This window comes from Podarcis cretensis, assembly GCF_951804945.1.
Source record: "Podarcis cretensis genome assembly, chromosome: 15".
In the NCBI taxonomy this organism is placed as follows: domain Eukaryota; kingdom Metazoa; phylum Chordata; class Lepidosauria; order Squamata; family Lacertidae; genus Podarcis; species Podarcis cretensis.
In genome coordinates this window covers 21,016,190-21,035,711 of record NC_137185.1, presented here as the reverse complement: position 1 = coordinate 21,035,711, position 19,522 = coordinate 21,016,190, and the positions used below count along the sequence as shown (strand labels likewise).

The window sequence follows — 19,522 nt, the reverse complement described above, 5'->3', positions numbered from 1 at the left end:
TGAAGACAGAGCAGGGAAATTTTTAGGTCCTGAAAATATTCAAGGCATAGGCTTGTGACACAAACCAGAGACCCACTCATGGACCCACTTCCAGGGAAAGGTGTTGCCCATAAGTAAGTTGGGGGATTTCTTTCTTTTTATTTTTTGCAGTGGCCCAACTGTCAGTTGGAAGACACTGGAATGATTTGGACAGTAAGATGCTGGAATGTTTGTACCTGAAAATCTAGGAGGTCACTTTAACAGGGAGATTAACTAACCAGATACAGATCCTACGGAATCAAAAAGCAAAGGTCACATTTTATACCATTTGGCAGTGTTTTATTGCACATATAGCTGATAAGGAGCATGACCGTCAGCCGCCATCCTTAGGTCGCTTTGGGACACTCCTACGTGAGACACACGACCAATAAATAGCAGCAAACAATGGTTTTGGTTTGGTTCTCTGTTTGTATCTCGCTTTCCCAGCTACAAACACATGCCTGCATTGCAGGAGGTTGGAGTAGATGAGCCTTGGTACCTTCCAACTCTTATGAAGATGAAAGAGAAGTGTAAATCCTTGTTCCTTTGTAAATATAATGATGCAAAGGAATATCAGCAGTTTGACGTAACCAGGAGAAAGCCAATACGCCACGCTGCTTACTTTTTGCTGATCTGTTTGTATTTTATCATCTTTAAAAAAGTTATATATATATATATATATATATATATATATATATATATACACACACACACACACACACACACACACAATTTTTAAAAACTTTTTAAGAAAAGGAGGGAGAGATAGGAGGAACAGGTCTGACCCCCTTCTTTTGCTCAGATTTTTGCTGGCATTCACAATCACACTGGCCCTGCACACTCTTACGTCAGAAAGCACAGAGTTACCGGTATACTTCCCATAATTCGGGGGGGGGGGGGGAGCCATGACTGTTTAAAGTGGAATCATAGCTCTTTAAAATGTACGATGTGAATGTGACCAGAATGTCGAACTAGGACCTGGGAGCTCAGGGCTCAAATCCCCACCCGGCCATGAAGCTCCCTGGATGACTTTGGGCCAGTCACTCTCTCCTACCTCGCGGGGTTGTTGTGAAGGGAGGGGGAGAGAACCATGTATACTACCCTAAGCTCCACCCTGAGCGGAGATATGAATGCAAAACATAAATAAATGAATATTTAAATTATGGTGGTCTAAACTGTCACCTATATATAAGCGAATGCGGATCTGTCCTCTTTTTTGATGATGCATAAGCAGCCACTTTGTGGAGGGCACTCGCCCGCACAGGTCCTTCCGATCGCATTGAGAAACCTAATACAAGGTGGCCTCTCATCCCTGCTTCCTTCCCAACACCAATCCACCTGAAGACCACCTCAATCTGCCAGCCTTGCAACGCTCTCTCAAGGCTGAGGTACAGGAAAAAGCACATCAGCAGGATTGTGCTCTTAACCAAAAAAAATAAGGGGGGAAATGACAATGCAAACCAAGTTAGAAACAGCAATTTATTGATTCCAGCATGGAGTAGTAAAAGAAAATGACTTGGATCAACACTCTTGACACTCTTTGTGCTATTGGCACGCTGGAAACTGCCAGATTGAGACCCTGTTGTGTGTCAAAAGGCTTTCCTGCTGCAGCCAAAATGATCTGATGGTGAAGAGGATTAGCACCATCTGAACGATGGTGGGAGGCAGAGCGAGCTTTGGTGGAAATCGAGGGGGTTGCCGTGAGGTTTAAGATGTGGGGAACCTGTAGTCCTGCAGGACTACCAACTCCGACTTCCATCAGCTCTAGCAAGCAAGGCCAGGAATAATGAGAGCTATGGAAGGCCTTCCAGATATTGCAGAACTACAACTTCCATCATCCCTGACCAACGGCTATGCTGACTCCGGTGCTGATGGGAGATGTCAGCAACATCTGGATTTAGCCAGCCCTGATTTAGTAAGAGAGGAGAGATCTCCTCCTCACCTGCCAACTTGACCTAAAAAAAAGAGGACCTATGTCTTGAAAGAAAAGGCAAAGCTTAAAAGGCCTTTGTGGTTTTCCCCTGGGGAAAAAGGTGTAATCTCCAGGAAATCAGGATGTAACAAGATTATCCCTTTCCCCCAACCTGTGCAAAACCCAGAATGGATTTTCTCTTCCTTCTGCCCACCAGCATTGCAAGGCTCTGGTATCAAAGCCCATCAAAAGACTGTAGCTCCCACCTTCAGGAATTGGAAGCTAACTTAAAATGCTGGAGAGGATGTAGGCCGTTCAGTTTCGGCCAGTGCTGTGTTTCTTTTGGAGGAGCAGAGAAACGGGGCTGCAGCTGGCCTTTCGAGGGCAAAGGCTCTGCATTCACCACTTGCCACCTGGTGGGTTTTGAGCTGTGCCCATCGGGGAAGAGATTGGTAGGTGGGTGGAGCGCTGGTGGTGAAAAATAAAACTCTCCTCCAAAGTCTCCTTGTTTCAAAGTCGTATCCAGCAACGCAAAGGTCTGAAGACCAGCTCCTGACGCTATGCCTGTAGCAAATTCCTGGCCACGATCATCCTCATCACTTCGTTAGTGCCTTATGGCCAGTGAAGCCAGATGAAAGAGAGACAGACAGACAGACAGACAGATGGACAAAGAGAGAGAGAGATATTTGTTAGCAAATCACAGAACTGTGTGTATTTGGTGCATGCGCTGTAAGTGCTGGGGATCGAGATGCAGATGGGGAATTCTAAGAACCCCAAGTTTTCTTCCTTCCATGAAAAAGCAAGCAAGTTTATAGTCCTCATGGATGCAAAGGTTGAAAGTATGCAGGCATTACCTGCTTGTGACCACAATATCCTACCCAGGGAAAGGGATGTAGCTCAGGAGTAGAGCATGCCCTTTGCATGTGGAAGGTCCCAGGTTTAATCTCCAATGGCATTTCCTAGGGATCTCCCTGCCTGAAATCTTGCAGAGGTGCTGCCAGTCAGTGTAGACAGTACTGAGCTAGATGAACCAATGGCCTGACTCCATATCAGGCAGCTTCCTATCTTCCCTATGTTGATTTCAAAAAGCAGAAGGTTTCCTAGCCATTTGTTAACTTGGGACCAAGTTCCCACAGGTCGCACCATGAGATGTGGCCGACCCGTGCAAGTGGGAGACATTGGTGAAGCCATTATGCAATCAGCTCATCATAGCTTAGCAGTTAATGAACATTAATGTGGGTCTTAACAGAAACAGAAAACTGGAGAGCAGGGGCTGCAGTGAACCATCAACATAGGAATCTAGGGACATAGGAAAGTGTCTTACACCGAGTTCAGACCACTGATCTGTGTTGTCTGCACCTGTGTTCTTCACCCTGCTGTTGGACTACAACTCCCATCATCCCCAGCCAGTCTCGCCGCTGGTCAAGGATGATGGGAATTGTAGTCCCATCTGGGTAACCCAAGGTTGACATACACTACATTGGCTGGCAGCAGCTCTCCAGGGCTTCAAGGGGGAACAATCTCGGGCCTACCTGGAGGTGCCAGGGACTGAAGCAGGTTCCTTCTGCATGCAGTCACCGGAATGAGGCAGGCAGCAGCCAAGGCTGCAGGGCAGCACCCCACACGACTCACCTTCCAAAATCTGGTGCACACGGATGTCTCGTACAAACTGCTGCACTGCGTAATCCTTCAGGTACCCGTAGCCCCCGTGCATCTGCAGGGCTTGGTTGCAGATCTGTGCGAGACGGAATCAAGTAAGAGTCAAGCCCTAGAGCCGGGAGGGTGGGGGAGGAAATGAGCCAGTCCACAAGCCAAATGTGGCCCCCTGGGACCTCCCCATCCGGTCTACAGTGCTCTGCTGATTCTGTCCCACTTTGGCTGGGCGTGCGGGGACAAAAACCCTTCTATATGAGCAGACAGATGTCTCTTCTCCAAGTCCAGGGGACTGGGGTTTTTTGGAGGGGTGTGTTTACTATAGCTGGGGTGGGAAAATTAACCCTCTAGTCCCCATTTGTTGCATTCCCACCCAAAAAAACCCTCACCCCTCCCCGTGCCACAACTGAACTTGAAGAAGGCCTTTTATTGCAGCAGTAGGATGCTTTGGTTTAAACCTAATTGCTGGGAGAAGAACTAGTGTATATGCATGGTTTGGCCACACCTGGCACTGGTAGGCTGCCCTCAGGCTGAAATAGGTTCCCCACCTTTGTCCCCAGAAGGAGAGGACCTTGCCCGGGGCAGTGTGGTGTAGTGGTTAGAGTGCTGGACACTAGGATGTCAAATCCCCACTCAGCCATGTAGCTCACTGGGTGAACCTGGGCTAGTCACCCGCTCTCAGCCCAACCTACCTCACAGGGTTGTTGTTGTGAGGATAAATCAGGGAGGACTATGCACACTACCTTTAGCTCCTTGGGGAAAAGCTGGGATATAAATGTAAATATAATAATAATAATAATAATAATAATAATAATAATAATAAATAATAATAATAGCAGCAGCAGCAGCAAAGTAGAACAGGGACAATAAATAATTGAGTTTAAGCACCAGTCTTTTAAAAAAATGAAAGCAGAGAGAAAGCAGACACAATAGCCTTTAAAGACTCACAGAAGCCTGGATTAAAATACAACACTGCCACCCAGTGGTTGAGTGAGTTAACCACTAAACAACAAACCTTCCCTTGACTTGAATAGTCAGACCTATAGATTTGGCTTCTGTTTCTCCTCCTGCTCTGCTTTCAGGGATAGTGGAAGCAGCAGTCTGCAAACTGCCATTCCTTGTGCTTGTTTCCCAGCTGCTGCTGCTTCCTTGCAACAGTAGCTGTGGTGAACAGCAGCAGCACCAGTGAGCTCTCTGGGCAGCCTTGCTCGAGAGAAAGTGGGTGAGCTGCAGCAGCAGCTAATGCAATGGAGGTATTTTCCCACTTCCTTGGGATCGTTACCTTTGACTTACCACTTCTCAATCATTTCCCAAGATGGCGTCTTTTAAATACCAAGGAAGAAGCCTTTAACGTTTGAAGATGCAAAAAGCGCCACCTTTGCAACTGCAGTAAACATGCATGTCTTTGGTTTTGTTGGGGGGGGGGGCTGGAGGAGGGGGATTTGCCTACCGCAAAGCATTCATCCGTGGCAAAGAGCTTGGCCATAGAGCAAAGGGCCACAGCATCCTCGCGCCCCTCCTGCAGTGCCTGCGCCGCGTTTCGCACCATGAGCCGGGCAGCCACCAAGCGGGTTGCCATCTCTGCCAGCCGGAACTGGAGGTACTGCCAAAGGAGAAGCAGCAAAACAGGTAAAGGCGTACCCAGAGGACCAACCCAGCAAATGGCCCCACCGCTGTGAGGCTGCCCTCTTCCCCTACTTCTCCCCAACCAGGGAGCGAGGGGGCCTGCCCATAGGGGTGGGCCAAATGCTTGCATAAGGAAGAACCGAAGTTCAGCACCCCGTGTGTGCAGGAACAGACGCTTGTGTGAAAGCCACCACAGAGGGGCTGCCGGTCAGTGTGCAGATGGTGTCGTGCTCAGTGGGGTTCATGGTTGGCAGCGCCTTATTACGTCCCTCCTCGCTGGATCACTCATAGGCCACATTCACATCATAAAGCACTGCAATCCCACTTAATTGGTGCTTCTTGCAAATAATTATGGGAGCTGGAGTTTGTCAAAGGTGATGAGAGTTGTGACGGGATGCCCTATTCCCTTCCCAGACCTACAATTTCCAGAGTTCCCGGGGAGGAGGGATTGATTTGTTAAACCACTCTGGGCACTGTAGCTCTGCGAGGGGAATAATAATAAAATAATAATAATAATAATAATAATAATAATAATAATAATAATAATAAATTTTATTTATACCCCGCCCTCCCCAGCCAAGACCGGGCTCAGGGCGGCTAACACCAAATATAAAAACAATTGATTGAAATACAGCTTAAAAAACAAGATTAAAATACAACATTAAAACGCAACCTCATTTCCGTAGAAACTCAATCAAAAACTTTTGGGGGGATAAAAATGTCAACTCTTCACCAAGGCTAACTATTCAGACTGGTCCAGACTCAAAACAGGACCTCAAAGGACCTCAAAACAGCTCTTGGCACTCTTAACAAATTACAGCTCTCAGAATTCTTTGGGGGAAGCCATGATCTGAAGCACAACGGGTCAGGGTGCCTGGCTGTTAACTGGAAAGCTGCTAGTTCGAGCCCCGGCAGGGACAGTATCAGAGCATTGGACTAAAGAACGCTTGAGAACCTATGATTCTAGGGATATCATTGTGCTTTGAATGGACGGTGTGAATGTGGCCTTAGCTTCTGCCCTGAGTGCAAAAGGAGGTGTGGAATCACTCCCAACCCAACTTGGAGCTGCTGGGGATCAAACCCAGGACCTTCTGGTTGCAAGGCAGGGGCTCCAACCACTGAGCTGCAGCTGTCGTTTCAGGAGCGACAGGCTGTCGCGAGATGAAGTCACCTGATTGCTAGCCAGCAGCTCCCCGAACTGCTTGCGGACGTTAAGGTGATCCCGAGCCAAAAGGACTGAGGCATGGGCGGCACCTAGAGAGCAAGAAGCTGCAGGAGGAATGGGGAAGAAGACTCCATTATGCACGGGAGGCCTGGTGTCGTGTCCCCCCAGCCCTGCCCCTCGTGGGCAGCCCAAACCTCCCACTTTCCCTTTCGCTCTTACCAATGTTAATCCTCCCTCCATTCAAGCCCTTCATGGCGATGTTGAAGCCCGTTCCTTCGTCTCCGAGCCGGTTGGCAACCGGAACGGCACAGTCCTCAAATATCACGGCGCGTGTCGGCTGGGAGTTCCAGCCCATCTGCAGGGGAGGGGAAAACAGAAGAGCCTTTTTTTGCTCCTGTGCTCCGATGCCACTGCTGTGTCTTAAGCCCAGTCCTATGGAACACTCTGCCACTAGAGATTCAGCGGGGTGCCTTCACTGCTAACCTTTAGACACCAGCCTGAAAACATTTCTGTTCTGCTGGGCCCAGGAACCAACCTGAACCCTGCAATCATCCTCTAAAGCCCTTTTCCGTGTGCCACCTCTACGAGAGGTCCAGAGGGTAGCAACACAAGAAGGGGCCTTTTCTGTGGTGGCTCCCCATCTGTGGAATGCTCTCCCCAGGGAGGTTCGGCTTGCACCTTCATTATACACCTTTAGGCATCAGGAGAAAACATTCCTCTTCAACCAGGACTGTCATCCGATGTGCTTTTAAATGTGATGTGGGAGGGGGAATTATTGTGTTTTTTCTGTTCTTACTTTTATCATGTATTTTGTGTTTTTTTTAATACTGTATTTTTATGTCGTGAACTGCCCTGAGATTTTCAGTGCTTTTTTTCTGGGGGGGATGGGGAGGTACGCATACCCCTAAACATTTTGTGAATCTCTGTACTTTTGTCCATTTACTGCATTTATTTTTCACAATTCCAACTATAAAATGGTGATTTTCTTGAGTCAAAATGAGAGTACCCTTAAACATTTTTTTAAGAAAAAAGCACTGCACATTTTAATAACAACAACAACAACAATTTTAAAACAGAGCACCATTCTTCCACAATGGTTTGTTGGTGTTTGTTTTTAACTTTTTATGGTTTGATGTTTTTATTGCAGAAAACTGTTTTGATAATGATGTATAAATAGGATATAGAATTTTTTTAATAGAGAAATAAAATATACCGGCTGGCCACTTAAGCAAGTCCCCACAGTGGCAAAAGTGGCATATTTTTAATTTGAATGCAGCATGCACCCCAAAAGCTAAGAGTGTCTCCTTGCCCCCTCCGACCTGCTTACCTTTTTCTCCTTTTTGCCAAAACTCAAGCCAGGAGTCCCCTTCTCCAGAACCAGGCATGAGATTCCTTTGGGGCCTGGCCCTCCCGTCCGGCACATCACCACATACAGGTCTGTGTCACCACCACCGCTAATGAAGGCCTAGGAAGACAAGAAAAAGGATGACTCAAGAGAAAGAGGAAGGGAAGGAGGAAGGGAGGGTCTACTAGAGCCGCATCTCCAACTCTGGTCAACATCTGTGCATTTGGAGAAAGGAAGGGAATAGGGTGGGGGAGGCAGCTGCAAAGCAGCAGGAGCCAGGGGGGGCTCAGCAGTAGGTCCCCTGCTTTGGAGGAGACTCTTGAGAGTCCCATGGACTGCAAGAAGATCAAACCTCTCCATTCTGAAGGAAATCAGCCCTGAGTGCTCACTGGAAGGACAGATTGTGAAGCTGAGGCTCCAGTACTATGGCCACCTCATGAGAAGAGAAGACTCCCTGGAGAAGACCCTGATGTTGGGAAAGATGGAGGGCACAAGGAGAAGGGGGCGACAGAGGACGAGATGGTTGGATAGTGTTTTCGAGGTTACCAGCATGAGTCTGACCAAGCTGCGGGGGGCAGTGGAGGACAGGAGTGCCTGGCGTTCTCTGGTCCATGGGGTCACGAAGAGTCGGACACGACTAAACGACTAAACAACAACAACAACAAATCTGACTGCTAGCCCACAGCACACATCTGGAAACAAGACTGCTCCTGAAATGATAACCATCACCTGACCTAACAACACTGCGCATTTATCCGCTTCCCTTTTCAAGGCTATCTTAAGCCAGATAGCTGTAAGAAAAACAAGTGGAATTCCTAAAGCAATCTTCAGAACCAAATAATTTATGTGCAGGAAGGCATGGGGGGAGGGAAGGGACTGCAGAAGGGAGAAAATATTGCATTCTGGACATCTGCAGCAATGACTGCTTGGACCACCGAAATAGCCTAAAGAGGGGGAGGTAGTTAATTCTGCACAAGAATATTTTGGAGGGTTCGTTGAGGCGAAGATGAAGAATGGGTGTCAAAGAGGAGGGCCCTGGTACCTTGGAGCCGTTCAGAATGTAAGTGTCCCCTTTCTTCCGGGCTGAAGTTAGCAGGGAAGCCGCATCACTTCCACTTCCTGTTTGGGAAAGAAGAGGCAGACAATTGCAACTGAGATACAGTTAAAAGAGCAATAAAGAGTTAGAGTCAGACAAGGGAGGCCCGGGTTCCAATTTTTGGGGTGCTCACAGGGTGGCCTTCATCACCTCAGATCAACAAGGATATTGTAGAGCCAGAAAAGGCTCAGAAAAGGACACCCAAAATGAGCAAGGGAATGGAGTGACCCCCCCCCCTGCCAGGTGAAGAAACGCTGCAGTGTTTGGGACCTTTTAGTGAAAAAGCAAGAAAGAGGTGGCATGATAGAGGTTTATAAAATTAACCATGGCATGGAGAGAGTTGATGGAGAAAAGTTTTTCTCCATCTCTCATAACACTAGAACTCGTTGGCATCCAGGGAAGTTGAATACTGGAAGATTTTTATTGATATAATAAAAAATAATAAGTACTTTTTCGTACTATGCATAGTTCAACTATGGAACTCACTCCCACAGGAGGCAGTAACTACAGTGGTACCTCGGGTTAAGTACTTAATTTGTTCCGGAGGTCCGTACTTAACCTGAAACTGTTCTTAACCTGAAGCACCACTTTAGCTAATGGGGCCTCCCGCTGCTGCCACGCCGCCGGAGCACAATTTCTGTTCTCATCCTGAAGCAAAGTTCTTAACCTGAGGTATTATTACTGGGTTAGCGGAGTCTGTAACCTGAAGCGTATGTAACCTGAAGCGTATGTAACCCGAGGTACCACTGTAGCTTGCTTTGAAAGACTTGGATACATTCATGGAGCAGTCCTCATTTTCCATCTGCAATCCTGAGACTGTAGAACACTGTCTGAAGTGGTTTCTGTCCTCTGCCATTTGGACTCTTAATTTCATCTACTCTGGATATCCTCAAAAGTTTTTCAACTGCTTTCTTCTTCTTCTTCTTCTATATGAGGGAGCGGAGACACTTACCTGTTTCTTCATTGCTTCTGTTGCTTTCCCATAGAAATCAATACAATATAATTTGATAAAAAACTTAACTAAATGAACAAATCTCCCTCACCTGGCTCAGTCAGACAGTAGGAGGAAAGCTTTTCCATGCTGCAAAGCGACGGGCAGAACTTGTGCCTCTGTTCCTCTGTCCCAAAGGTGTCGATCATCCAATTGCACATGCTGCAGCAGCGACAACCACAAGAGAAGGGGTCACGATGCAGACCCTCTGCCTGAAGGTGGCCTTCCTGGCCAAGCCCTTCTGCCTCCCATTACTCACTTGTGGATGCTGATATAAGCTGTCGTACTGACACAGCCCGTCGACAGAGCCTCAAAGATGATGGAGGTGTCGAGCCGGGACAACCCAGAGCCCCCCACGTCTGGCTGCACGTAAATCCCACCAAACCCCAGCTGAGCTGCTTTCCGCACTGTCTCCACAGGGAATATTTCCTGCAAAGAGAGAGGGGGGAAACGGTTCTTCATTTGGGTTTTCGACAAATCTTGAGGTTTTGTCCCCGCCCGCCCCCTTCTCTTCCTTTTCTCAAGGACAACTATTTCTTTGAAGCAGCAGGTGAGCACCCCTCACCCACCGACCACAATATTGGCTTACTAGAATAACTGCTGCTTGTGAGGAGCTAGGAGAGCCATCTTCAAATATCTAAAGGGCTGCCACATGGAGAATGGAACTCTGAACAGGATGACTTAAACCAATGGTTTTGAGTTACAGGGAAGGAGAGATTCCAGCTAAACATTAGGAAGAACTTTCCGAGGCTAAGAGCTGTTCGACAGTGGACTGGACTCCCTTCGGAAGGTAGTGGACTCTCCTTCATTGGAGGTTGTTGAACTAAGGTCGGATGGCCATCTGTCACGGATGCTTTAGTTGAGATTCCTGCCTTGCAGGGGGTTGGGCTAGATGGCCATTGGGGTCCTTTCCAAGTCTATGAAAACATTTTAAAACCATCTTTAAAAAACCATCTAAAAAAAACATCTTAAAAACCGCACACATCCAAAATAAATTGAAGAACAGACCATGTGTCCAGACAGACCCACTAAAGCAGATGCTTTTCAGCAGGTTTCTAAAAGAATATACGGTAATAATAAAAATATAATAAAATTGTATTTATATCCCGCCCTCCCCAGCCGAAGCCAGGCTCAGACCGGGGAGTTGCTTGCCTAATGTCAATTGGCAGGGAGTTCCAAAGTTCCAGGTGCTGCCACACAAATGGAATTACTCCTTACAAATGTGGAGGGAACACTGCATGGCTTTGAAGTGGCAAAACCTGATGCATACATATTAAAACATACTCCAATGAGGTGCCTTTTGAAGCACAGGGTAACTTACCAGTGAATAAACAAGCGCTACCACTCAGAAGCCAGGAAAGGTCACCTTTAACATTTTATGTTTGCTAGTGAGGCGCTGTGGATTAAAGCCTCAGCGCCTAGGACTTGCCGATCGAAAGGTCGGCGGTTCGAATCCCTGCGGCGGGGTGCGCTCCCGCTGCTCGGTCCCAGCGCCTGCCAACCTAGCAGTTCGAAAGCACCTCCGGGTGCAAGTAGATAAATAGGGACAGCTTACCAGCGGGAAGGTAAACGGCGTTTCCGTGTGCGGCTCTGGCTCGCCAGAGCAGCGATGTCACGCTGGCCACGTGACCCGGAAGTGTCTCCGGACAGCGCTGGCCCCTGGCCTCTTAAGTGAGATGGGCGCACAACCCCAGAGTCTGTCAAGACTGGCCCGTATGGGCAGGGGTACCTTTACCTAGCAGAAGCGAGCAGCCCCAAGCAAATTAACCAATCAGCAGTAGCAAACAGCTGCAGGCTTTCCCCACCTGCTGTCTTGGTAGGGCACACGCCTAGTGGATTCCTCACCTTTTCATCCCACTCAGCCATGTGGGGGGCCATCTCTTTGGCGGCAAAGTCAAAGGCCACTTTTTGGAACTCCTTCTGCTCCTCGGTCAAACCCACTGTGGCTGGGAGGCAGAAGAAAGGGGGAAAGCTTTCAAAGCAGAGACAAGGAAAAAAGGAGGAAGAGATCCTCCAATAAACAGTTCACTTTAGGTTAATGAAAGTAATATTTATTGCTGCATGCCACCCAATCTCCAAGTAGTGCGAGGTTCCAGGCACCGACCCAGGGTTTGGAGACAGTAGAGACTGTGGTGTCTTTATGATATATGGTTTATTTACACATATACATAAGCTGAGCCTACGATGGAGGGAATCACACCACTAACACCCCAAGGAGGTCTTGCACTTCCCTTGACCATGGTTTGTATTTAAACAGAAATCAGGCATGGCTCTGACTCTCAACAGCCCAGCCTACTTCTAGATTCTCACTCTTACACACTCTATTTTAGCTCTTGTCCTTCTCACCAGCCAGTTAAGGAACAGGGGCACCCATTTTCCCTCTGGCCCAGAGCTGCTTCCGTGGTTACCTTAATGACATACTTAAGCCACTATCTCGCCAAGAAACTGGCCTGACTACTCCAGCAATTGAATCCTTGCCAGGTCCAGGAATTAGAAGGGGACTTGGGGATACGGCCCAACTCACATCATTATTTATCTGGAGCATACCTGCTTTGCTTCTGAAACAGCTTGCACATAATCAGCTACAACAAGACAAGTTTTCTGCATGCAGGCTTGCAATTCAAAAGCCAAGGCACAGAAGGAAAAAGGGGCAGGGGGGGGGTGGTGGAAATGACAATTGTTAAAAATTAAGTAATGGTTTTTGTAATGAATAACTGGAATGGCCTCATAGAGCTCATGGAATGAATTCTGCTTCTCATCTCTCCCACTGAGGCATCCTGCTGAGAGAGAGGCAAACAGGCAACGGAGGGAAAGGCGACTAATAATAATATACCTAAGAAGCACACTCAAAGTTACCTGAGATTTTATAAATGTTTAAGACATTGCAAAATCAGGCCAGGTTCAGCTCCACCCTTTTTGCCAACTGGGGCATGCTTCTGGTTGCTCTGATGGTGCTCAGCACGTGAGGAACAAAGGGGAAAGCCTCGTCTCACTGCCAGAGCATCTACTTAGCATGCAGAAGGTCCCAGATTCAGTCCCCAGTGGCATCTCCAGGTGGCCATGCTGACTGGGATCAATTGGGAGTTGTGGCCCAAAAGTATTTGGAGAGCCAGAACCAACCTCCCTTTCCAGCAAGAATCCTCCTTAATAGCGTCATTGTAGACAGAAGTCCAACAGACGAAGCATGACCCAAACAGCACACCTCCGTGCTGAGAACGGCAAGCAACCTCCCCTCCGATCATCTCCGTGCAAAAAAAAGGGAAGAATCCGCCGATGTAGCAGAATAGTTGGCAGGAGTTCAACCGGTGGTGTCTTCCTCCCGGTACATTACCACGCGGTGGCCAACGCAACCTGTTGGATCTCTGCCTGCCGCACCTCCGCTAAAGGCAAGGGAGTCCGGCTATTTGCTTTCCCCCCAGCTAACAGACGAACTCCGCTCTTCCCCAGAGGACTGTCCCTAACCCGAAACAGCAGACTCTTAGGTTATCTCCCCTTAATCTTACGGTCTATGCAGGAGGCGATGTCTCGGCGCCCCCATGCGCGCCTCCGTCCAGGAAGCCTCCTCAGTTGGGCCCCCAGCCTGCAGCAGACTCTCCAAGCCATGGCCAGCACCACCTAAGTCGCCCGGGCAGGTGAACGAGGTCCGGGTGGCCGCTTTGCATTGTGGGAATCGTTGTTCTCAGCTCCACAGGCTGCCGTTACTTTTCTTTCTGGCTCCTACCCAAGAAGACTACAATCCCCAGAAGCCATTGCAAAGGGCTTGCCCGGGCTTCTGAGGTTGTGACGTCTTTTTCTCCCCAGGGTTCTCCAGCTGTTAGTTCTCCGATTGGCTGCAAAGCAAGGGGCCGGTCTTAAAGGCATAGCTGCGGGTTGCAAAACGAGTATTTAACCTCCGAACTAAACAGGCATTTAGCAGCGGAAGCGTTTCTGATTTTTTTTTTGTTGTTGTTGCAGTCAGGCGCGCCAATTTCTAAAGCTGGAGAGACAGAAAGGACGCTATTAAGAGGAAGGAAAGTTGGACAGTCGCGTATCTGTGCCACCACGACACCAATTTTACAGGTACAGGTGGGTGCTAACCCCTCCTTATGGTGTTTGACTTTTGATGGGCTTTTATTTAATACATGTATACCTTCTGCGAGCAAAATGCAGCGCTCATTGTTCTCCCTGCCCCCCTGATTTAATACTCAACAACACCCCTGCGAGGTAGGTTAGGCTAGGTATCTTCAACCTTTTCAGACTCAGGAGAGGACCCCCTTGTAGCCCAGCCATGCACGTGGGGAACCGTTTCTTAATCATTTACCATGTATTTTCATGGTGGTAATGCTCCTGTTGCAACCTATCTTGGATCAAGCTGTGACCCATCACTTGAAGACCAGTGGGCTGAGATAAAGATAAAGAGCGGCCTTTTGATAGCAGAACTGGGATCTGAGCCTTGATTTTTTTTTCTCCAGTCCTGGAGTGACGGAGGCACTGCCAATCAAATCGAAAAATACATAGGAAGCTGCCTTATACTCAGTCAGACTACTGATTCATGTAGCTCAGTACTGTCTACACTGACTGACAGCAGCTCTTCTGAATTTCAGGCATGGAACCTTCCCAGCCCTACCTGGAAATGCCAGGGACTGGACCTGGAACCTCCTGCATGCATAGCAGAGAGGCTCTGTCACTAAGCTCCAGTCCTTCCCCAAGTCTTACCACTCTTGTTGCGCTTCATATAATGAATCATAGAATTGTAGAGTTGAAAAGGTCCATTGGGGTCATCTAGTCCAACCCCCTGTAATGCAGGAATCCTTTGCCCAATGTGGGGCTCAACCCCATGGCCCTAAGATTAAGAGCAGGCATAGGCAAACTCGGCCCTCCAGATGTTTTGGGACTACAACTCCCATCATCCCTGACCACTGGTCCTGTTAGCTAGGGATCATGGGAGTTGTAGTCCCAAAACATCTGGAGGGCCGAGTTTGCCTGTGCCTGATTAAGAGTCCCGTGCTTTACCAACTGAGCTGTTGATGCAAGAAAGTATTTCCTGCTTTGCTTTCTCTTAAGATTCCTCCTCCCTTCTTCTAGGCAGCTGGATAAATGCCTCCGAAAGGGAAGAAAAGAGGCCGAGCAGCCTTGACAGGTCAGTGAGGGAGTCAGGCTCAACCAATGTTATCCAGAGTTCAGTTTACTTAAAAAAAGTAAAAACTATTGATAAAGAAAGAGCCAACTTGGGCTGCATCTTCTGTGTGCTGCTCTTTTTTTGGCTATATACACACTAAGGGATGTTGAAATGTGAGCTACTCAGCAGCTGTAGCTAAAGATTTATATCAGGAATAGAGAACCTGTGGCCCACCAGAGGTCACTGGACTACAACTCCCATCATTCCTGACCATCAGCTGTGTTGGCTGATGGGACTTGGAGTCCAGCAACATAGAAAGGGCCACAAGTGTCCTCTCCCCCATTGAATGATGGATTTGATAGTTCGCCTATTTCTCTGACCCCTTTCCTGCCCAATATGTCTGGTTTCACTCATCCCTGGTCTCTCTCCCCCCAAAATGCCCTCTCGCCTGTCTGATCCAGCAGCCTTGCAAATAAGGCTGCAAAATTACTAGCCTGTCAAGGAAGTTTAGTAGGTGTTAGCAGCTTGCAGAGGAGAAAAAATGGATGGATCTCTTTCTCTCTAGCATCCTGTTTCATTAGCACTGTGAGTCAGGAGGAAAAGGTCTCTCTTCCAGATATACCTGGAAAAAACAGAGATTGAGCCTCGGACCATTTACATGCAGCCCCTCCCTTATAAGAAGCTGCCTTATACCAAGTCTGAGCATTGGTCCATCTAGCTCAGTATTGCCTACACTGACTGGCAGTGGCTCTCTGGGGTTTCAGGCCAGGAGTCTCTCTCAGCCCTACTTGGAGATGCTGGGGACTGAACCTGGAACCCTCTGCACACAAGGCAGATGGTCTACCATTGAGCTATAGGGCCCTTCACTTGCCTCCCAGGTCTGTGGCATTTGGAATGTTCCTTTGTATTTCATGACCTCACAGCAGCACAGCCAATGACAAATGAGTCTAGCAAGTAGCAAGCAAGCAGCTGCTGGTAAATGTAAATGTGCTGTGTCTGAGCACAAACCGGAGAGATCAGCAGACGCTTCCAGCAGGCAAACCACAATATCTAGAGATGGACATTGTGCGTCCATTTCCTCCCAGTTACTTATGAATCATTTTCCAAAGTGACTTTTTAAAATAGATTAGAAATGAAGCCCACCAAGCTGACATTATTCTTTGCTCCCCTTCCCACTTTCCTCATGTCCTTTTAAAATTCATCTTCCAAATACCCGTGGTATGCCCTCTGAATTCTTTGGATCCTTCAAGCTCCAAAAGAACCTGATTTTAAAGAGGCCAGATCTGAGCTGCAGGGGGAGAGCAAGAGACCCAGATCACAGAGAGTCGAGACGAAAAGCCTTGCAACCGGAAATGTTGCGGAAACCTCCGAGGTAGAAGCCCATGCTGAGCAGGACAGAAACAAGAGAGCCCACACCCATTGGCTAATGAAATCCGAACCCGAGAGCAGGTTCGAGAAGGGTGTAGATGTGAAGGTAAGGAAGCCATCTTCTATGGGAGACGTGTGCATTCCGCTCTCGCTTTTATTATTATCATTAATAGTTTTATTTAGTAATTGCACACAACAAACATAACAATCCCAAAGAAAAAATAAAAACAAAAGGTTCTCTTGAACCTTCGGACTACCCTCCCTCCCTGGGTTCCATTTTTAAAATTTATTCCTGCATCTTTTACTGTAATCTATCTATTATATGTCCAGAGTATCTAAAGTTCATGTGACAAGAGTTATTGTATTCCTGCTAATGATTTCAACTGCTTACAGTGGTCCCTAAGATATGTTATAAAATTATTCCAGTCCTTAATAAAAATTTGGTTTTCCTGATTTCTGATCCCTCCCATCATTTTTGCCATTTCGGCATAGTTCATCAACTTGGTCTGCCATTCTTCTCTGGTCGGGACTTTATCTTCTTTCCATTTCTGGGCTAAGAGCACCAATTCTGCTGTCGTTGTGTACACAAACAGTTTTTCCTTCTCTTTTGGTAATTCCGCACCTACAATTCCTGACAAAGCTTCTGGTGTATTTTTTTAAACAAAAATTACCTTAAACGGGTTTTTTTTTTAATTCATTATATATCATTTCCCAGAACTCTTTTACCACCTCACATGTCCACCACATAGGGTAAAAGGTGCCTTCTTTATTTTTGCATTTCCAACACACATTTGAAGCAGTTCTATACATTCCTACTGGTTTACTAGGTGTTAGATACCAGCGGTACATAATTTTCATATAATTTTCTTTCAACGTACAGTAAGCTGTAAATTTTTAATCTTCTTTCCATTAACTTTTCCCATGATAAAAGCTGTACAGTGGTACCTCAGTACTTAATTCGTTCCGGAGGTCCGTACTTAACCTGAAACTGTTCTTAACCTGAAGCACCACTTTAGCTAATGGGGCCTCCTGCCGCCACGCCGCTGAAGCACAATTTCTGTTCTCATCCTGAAGCAAAGTTCTTAACCTGAAGCACTATTTCTGGGTTAGCGGAGTCTGTAATCTGAAGCGTCTGTAAGCTGAAGCGTATGTAACCTGAGGTACCACTGTATATCATTACAGATTCACTGTCTGTCTGTCTGTCTGTCTGTCTGTCTGTCTGTCTATCTGTCTCTCCCTCCGAGGGGCTGCTCCATCTGCATGCTCTACTCGCCAACCTCACCAACCCCTCACACGTGACCAACCTCCCCTTCCTTTATATCTCGTTCACCCCCAGAAATCACCCCAAGCCCCTCGTGCCTCACTTAGGGCAGACGAAACCTTTCAAAACTGCACAAATCTTTTTTTTTTGGGGGGGGGGGTCTTAGAATTCCCAAGCAACATCAGGTACGAATGAGGCTGCAGTAATAAATGAAATGCTGAACTTTTTTTTATTTAAAAAAGGCGCAATTAGGTATTTTGGGTAATGTATGTTTGTTTTATTTTATTATCCAGTTTGGCATTGAAGATTTAAAAACTCAACCCTATCAGACAGCATGCTGGGATGGAGTCAGGAATTACCAGGTAAGTAAAGTCAACTGTAGCAACGGCATTGATCAATAAATATATTCTCACCAAAAAAAAAAAAAGGGGGGGGGGACATTCTGAGCTGCAAATAGCTATTCTGGATGGATGTGATATTGCGTAGATTCTAATCAACTTGCCTTCCAATCAAAGTTTACAGTGGGAGAACACAGATATGCTTTGGCACTTTAAAGTTCTGCTGTCCATTTCCACCTTTTATTTTTGCCTGTGCTGTTGATATTTAAGACAAGTTGAGTTGCAAATTCAAACCATAGTTTCTAGCATTGATGAGAATGAGCCTAGGCTGGGATGTGTTTTTGAACTGTTATGATATTCTGTGCTTGCCTGGATGGGAGAGGTGAATGTGTTGAAACTAGACAAGCAAAGAAAGGTAAAATCCACGTATTTTGCTCTGCCCCCTCTTGCCTCTGGCCCCACCCACCACTGGCATGTGGCCCCTGGAAGGTTTCCCAGAAGAGAATGTGGCCCTTGGGCTGAAAACGGTTCCTTTTCTCCGTGTTAGCATGACATCTGGATTGACAAGTAATGATTTATAATCAGCTAGCAAACCAGAACCAGAAACCATGGTTTGTTATCCACTGTTGGCTATAACTATGGTTTGGTGCAATGTTTGAACTGACAGATCACAGTCCACCTCTTGCTTTGCCAGCTCCATGGAGACCAGGATGCTGAGGAGGTCCTGTGGAAAAGGAAAGCGATCAAATAGTTCTAAAACTATGGTTTGCCTGTCTGTGAACTTTGGCTCCCTGCATCAAGTTCTAAACAAGGGTTAGCACAATTCATGGCTTAATATAACTGAACTGAACTTTGAGTCCCCTGCTTACCTCACATCCTCTCCTCCAAAATATGAGGAATGGTGGCTATAGTGCTAATTACCTGCAAGGAGATACGGATTATCTGTAGCCCTTCTGTCTGGTGGTATGAGTAAGCTGATCCCTGCTCTTCTGTTTTGGCAGGCACGGAATTTCCTGAAGGATATGAAAACTGGCCAGGAAGCCTTCTTCTACCACAGCAACTGTAAAGAGCCCGGGATTGCTGGCATCATCAAGGTGAGAGGTACCAGGGTGGTTCACAACTGTGTGAAATAACAATATTAAAACCCATTTAAAACAAATTAGTCTCAGGAATAGGAGTGGCTCCCAAAAATAGACATATACCTTAGGTGTCAAAGAGAAGTGCATCTTCAGTGTACAATGTGTGCAGTTCCTAACACCCAAGAGGGTCTGCAGGGAAGGAGATGGTCTTCCAGCTATTTGGGGCCTAAGTCCTGTTTTTTTTTTTAAAAAAATATAATTTTAATTAACAGGCCAATCAAATCACATTAGTTCCAAATCACATTAGTTCCAAATTATACAGCCGGATTTTTAAATTTTTGTTGGGTGTACCCATACTACAATCTCCGAAACGGGGTCCAAACATCACTTATATTGCTGCTTTAATTAGACAGTTCTATCCAGATAGTCTCTTTGTTACTTTCCTCATCTTCTTGTTGTTATCATATATTCCTTTCTTTGCGATCTCTGATAATCTTCACAAGCGGGTTGGAAACAAACATCCTCTGTGTGGGTTTTACACTCTCCAAAAATCATATCACATAAGGACAGAC

General features: G+C 46.9%; 2 protein-coding genes across 4 annotated transcripts in view; one reads left to right on the top strand and one right to left on the bottom strand.

Annotated features, from left to right (window-relative positions):
• Positions 1-1,483: 1,483 nt before the first annotated feature.
• ACAD8 (acyl-CoA dehydrogenase family member 8) lies at positions 1,484-13,464 on the bottom strand. Its single transcript, XM_079954568.1, has 11 exons — positions 13,310-13,464; positions 11,652-11,752; positions 10,066-10,235; positions 9,859-9,968; positions 8,762-8,838; positions 7,702-7,839; positions 6,594-6,729; positions 6,381-6,478; positions 5,034-5,186; positions 3,563-3,665; positions 1,484-2,541 (listed from the first exon to the last, which is right to left on the bottom strand). Exons 1-11 carry the CDS (start codon positions 13,407-13,409, stop codon positions 2,489-2,491), a joined length of 1,239 nt encoding a protein of 412 aa, XP_079810694.1. The 5' UTR covers positions 13,410-13,464; the 3' UTR covers positions 1,484-2,488.
• Positions 13,465-13,595: 131 nt separating this feature from the next.
• THYN1 (thymocyte nuclear protein 1) overlaps positions 13,596-19,522 on the top strand; it is an 11,083-nt gene continuing 5,156 nt past the window's right edge. The window contains exons 1-5 of one of the 3 annotated variants that reach the window (XM_079954622.1): positions 13,596-13,865; positions 14,871-14,925; positions 16,155-16,378; positions 17,827-17,895; positions 18,873-18,965. In XM_079954622.1, coding sequence (XP_079810748.1) covers positions 14,883-14,925; positions 16,155-16,378; positions 17,827-17,895; positions 18,873-18,965 — 429 coding nt within the window. In that variant the 5' untranslated portion in view covers positions 13,596-13,865; positions 14,871-14,882. Of the gene's footprint in view, positions 13,872-14,870; positions 14,926-16,154; positions 16,379-17,826; positions 17,896-18,872; positions 18,966-19,522 lie in introns of all 3 variants that reach the window. The other 2 variants (XM_079954623.1, XM_079954624.1) reach the window with 2 other exon arrangements.

Bases quoted from the DNA above. Each gene is read 5' to 3' on its own strand.
- ACAD8 (XM_079954568.1), bottom strand. From the start codon at position 13,409: ATGGCTTGGAGAGTCTGCTGCAGGCTGGGGGCCCAACTGAGGAGGCTT. The intron at 8,839-9,858 runs GTGAGGGAGATT...TTTCCCAAACAG, and splicing joins CTACTGTCTGACTGAGCCAG to GAAGTGGAAGTGATGCGGCT. The intron at 7,840-8,761 runs GTACCAGGGCCC...TTGTCTTCCTAG, and splicing joins ACATTCTGAACGGCTCCAAG to GCCTTCATTAGCGGTGGTGG.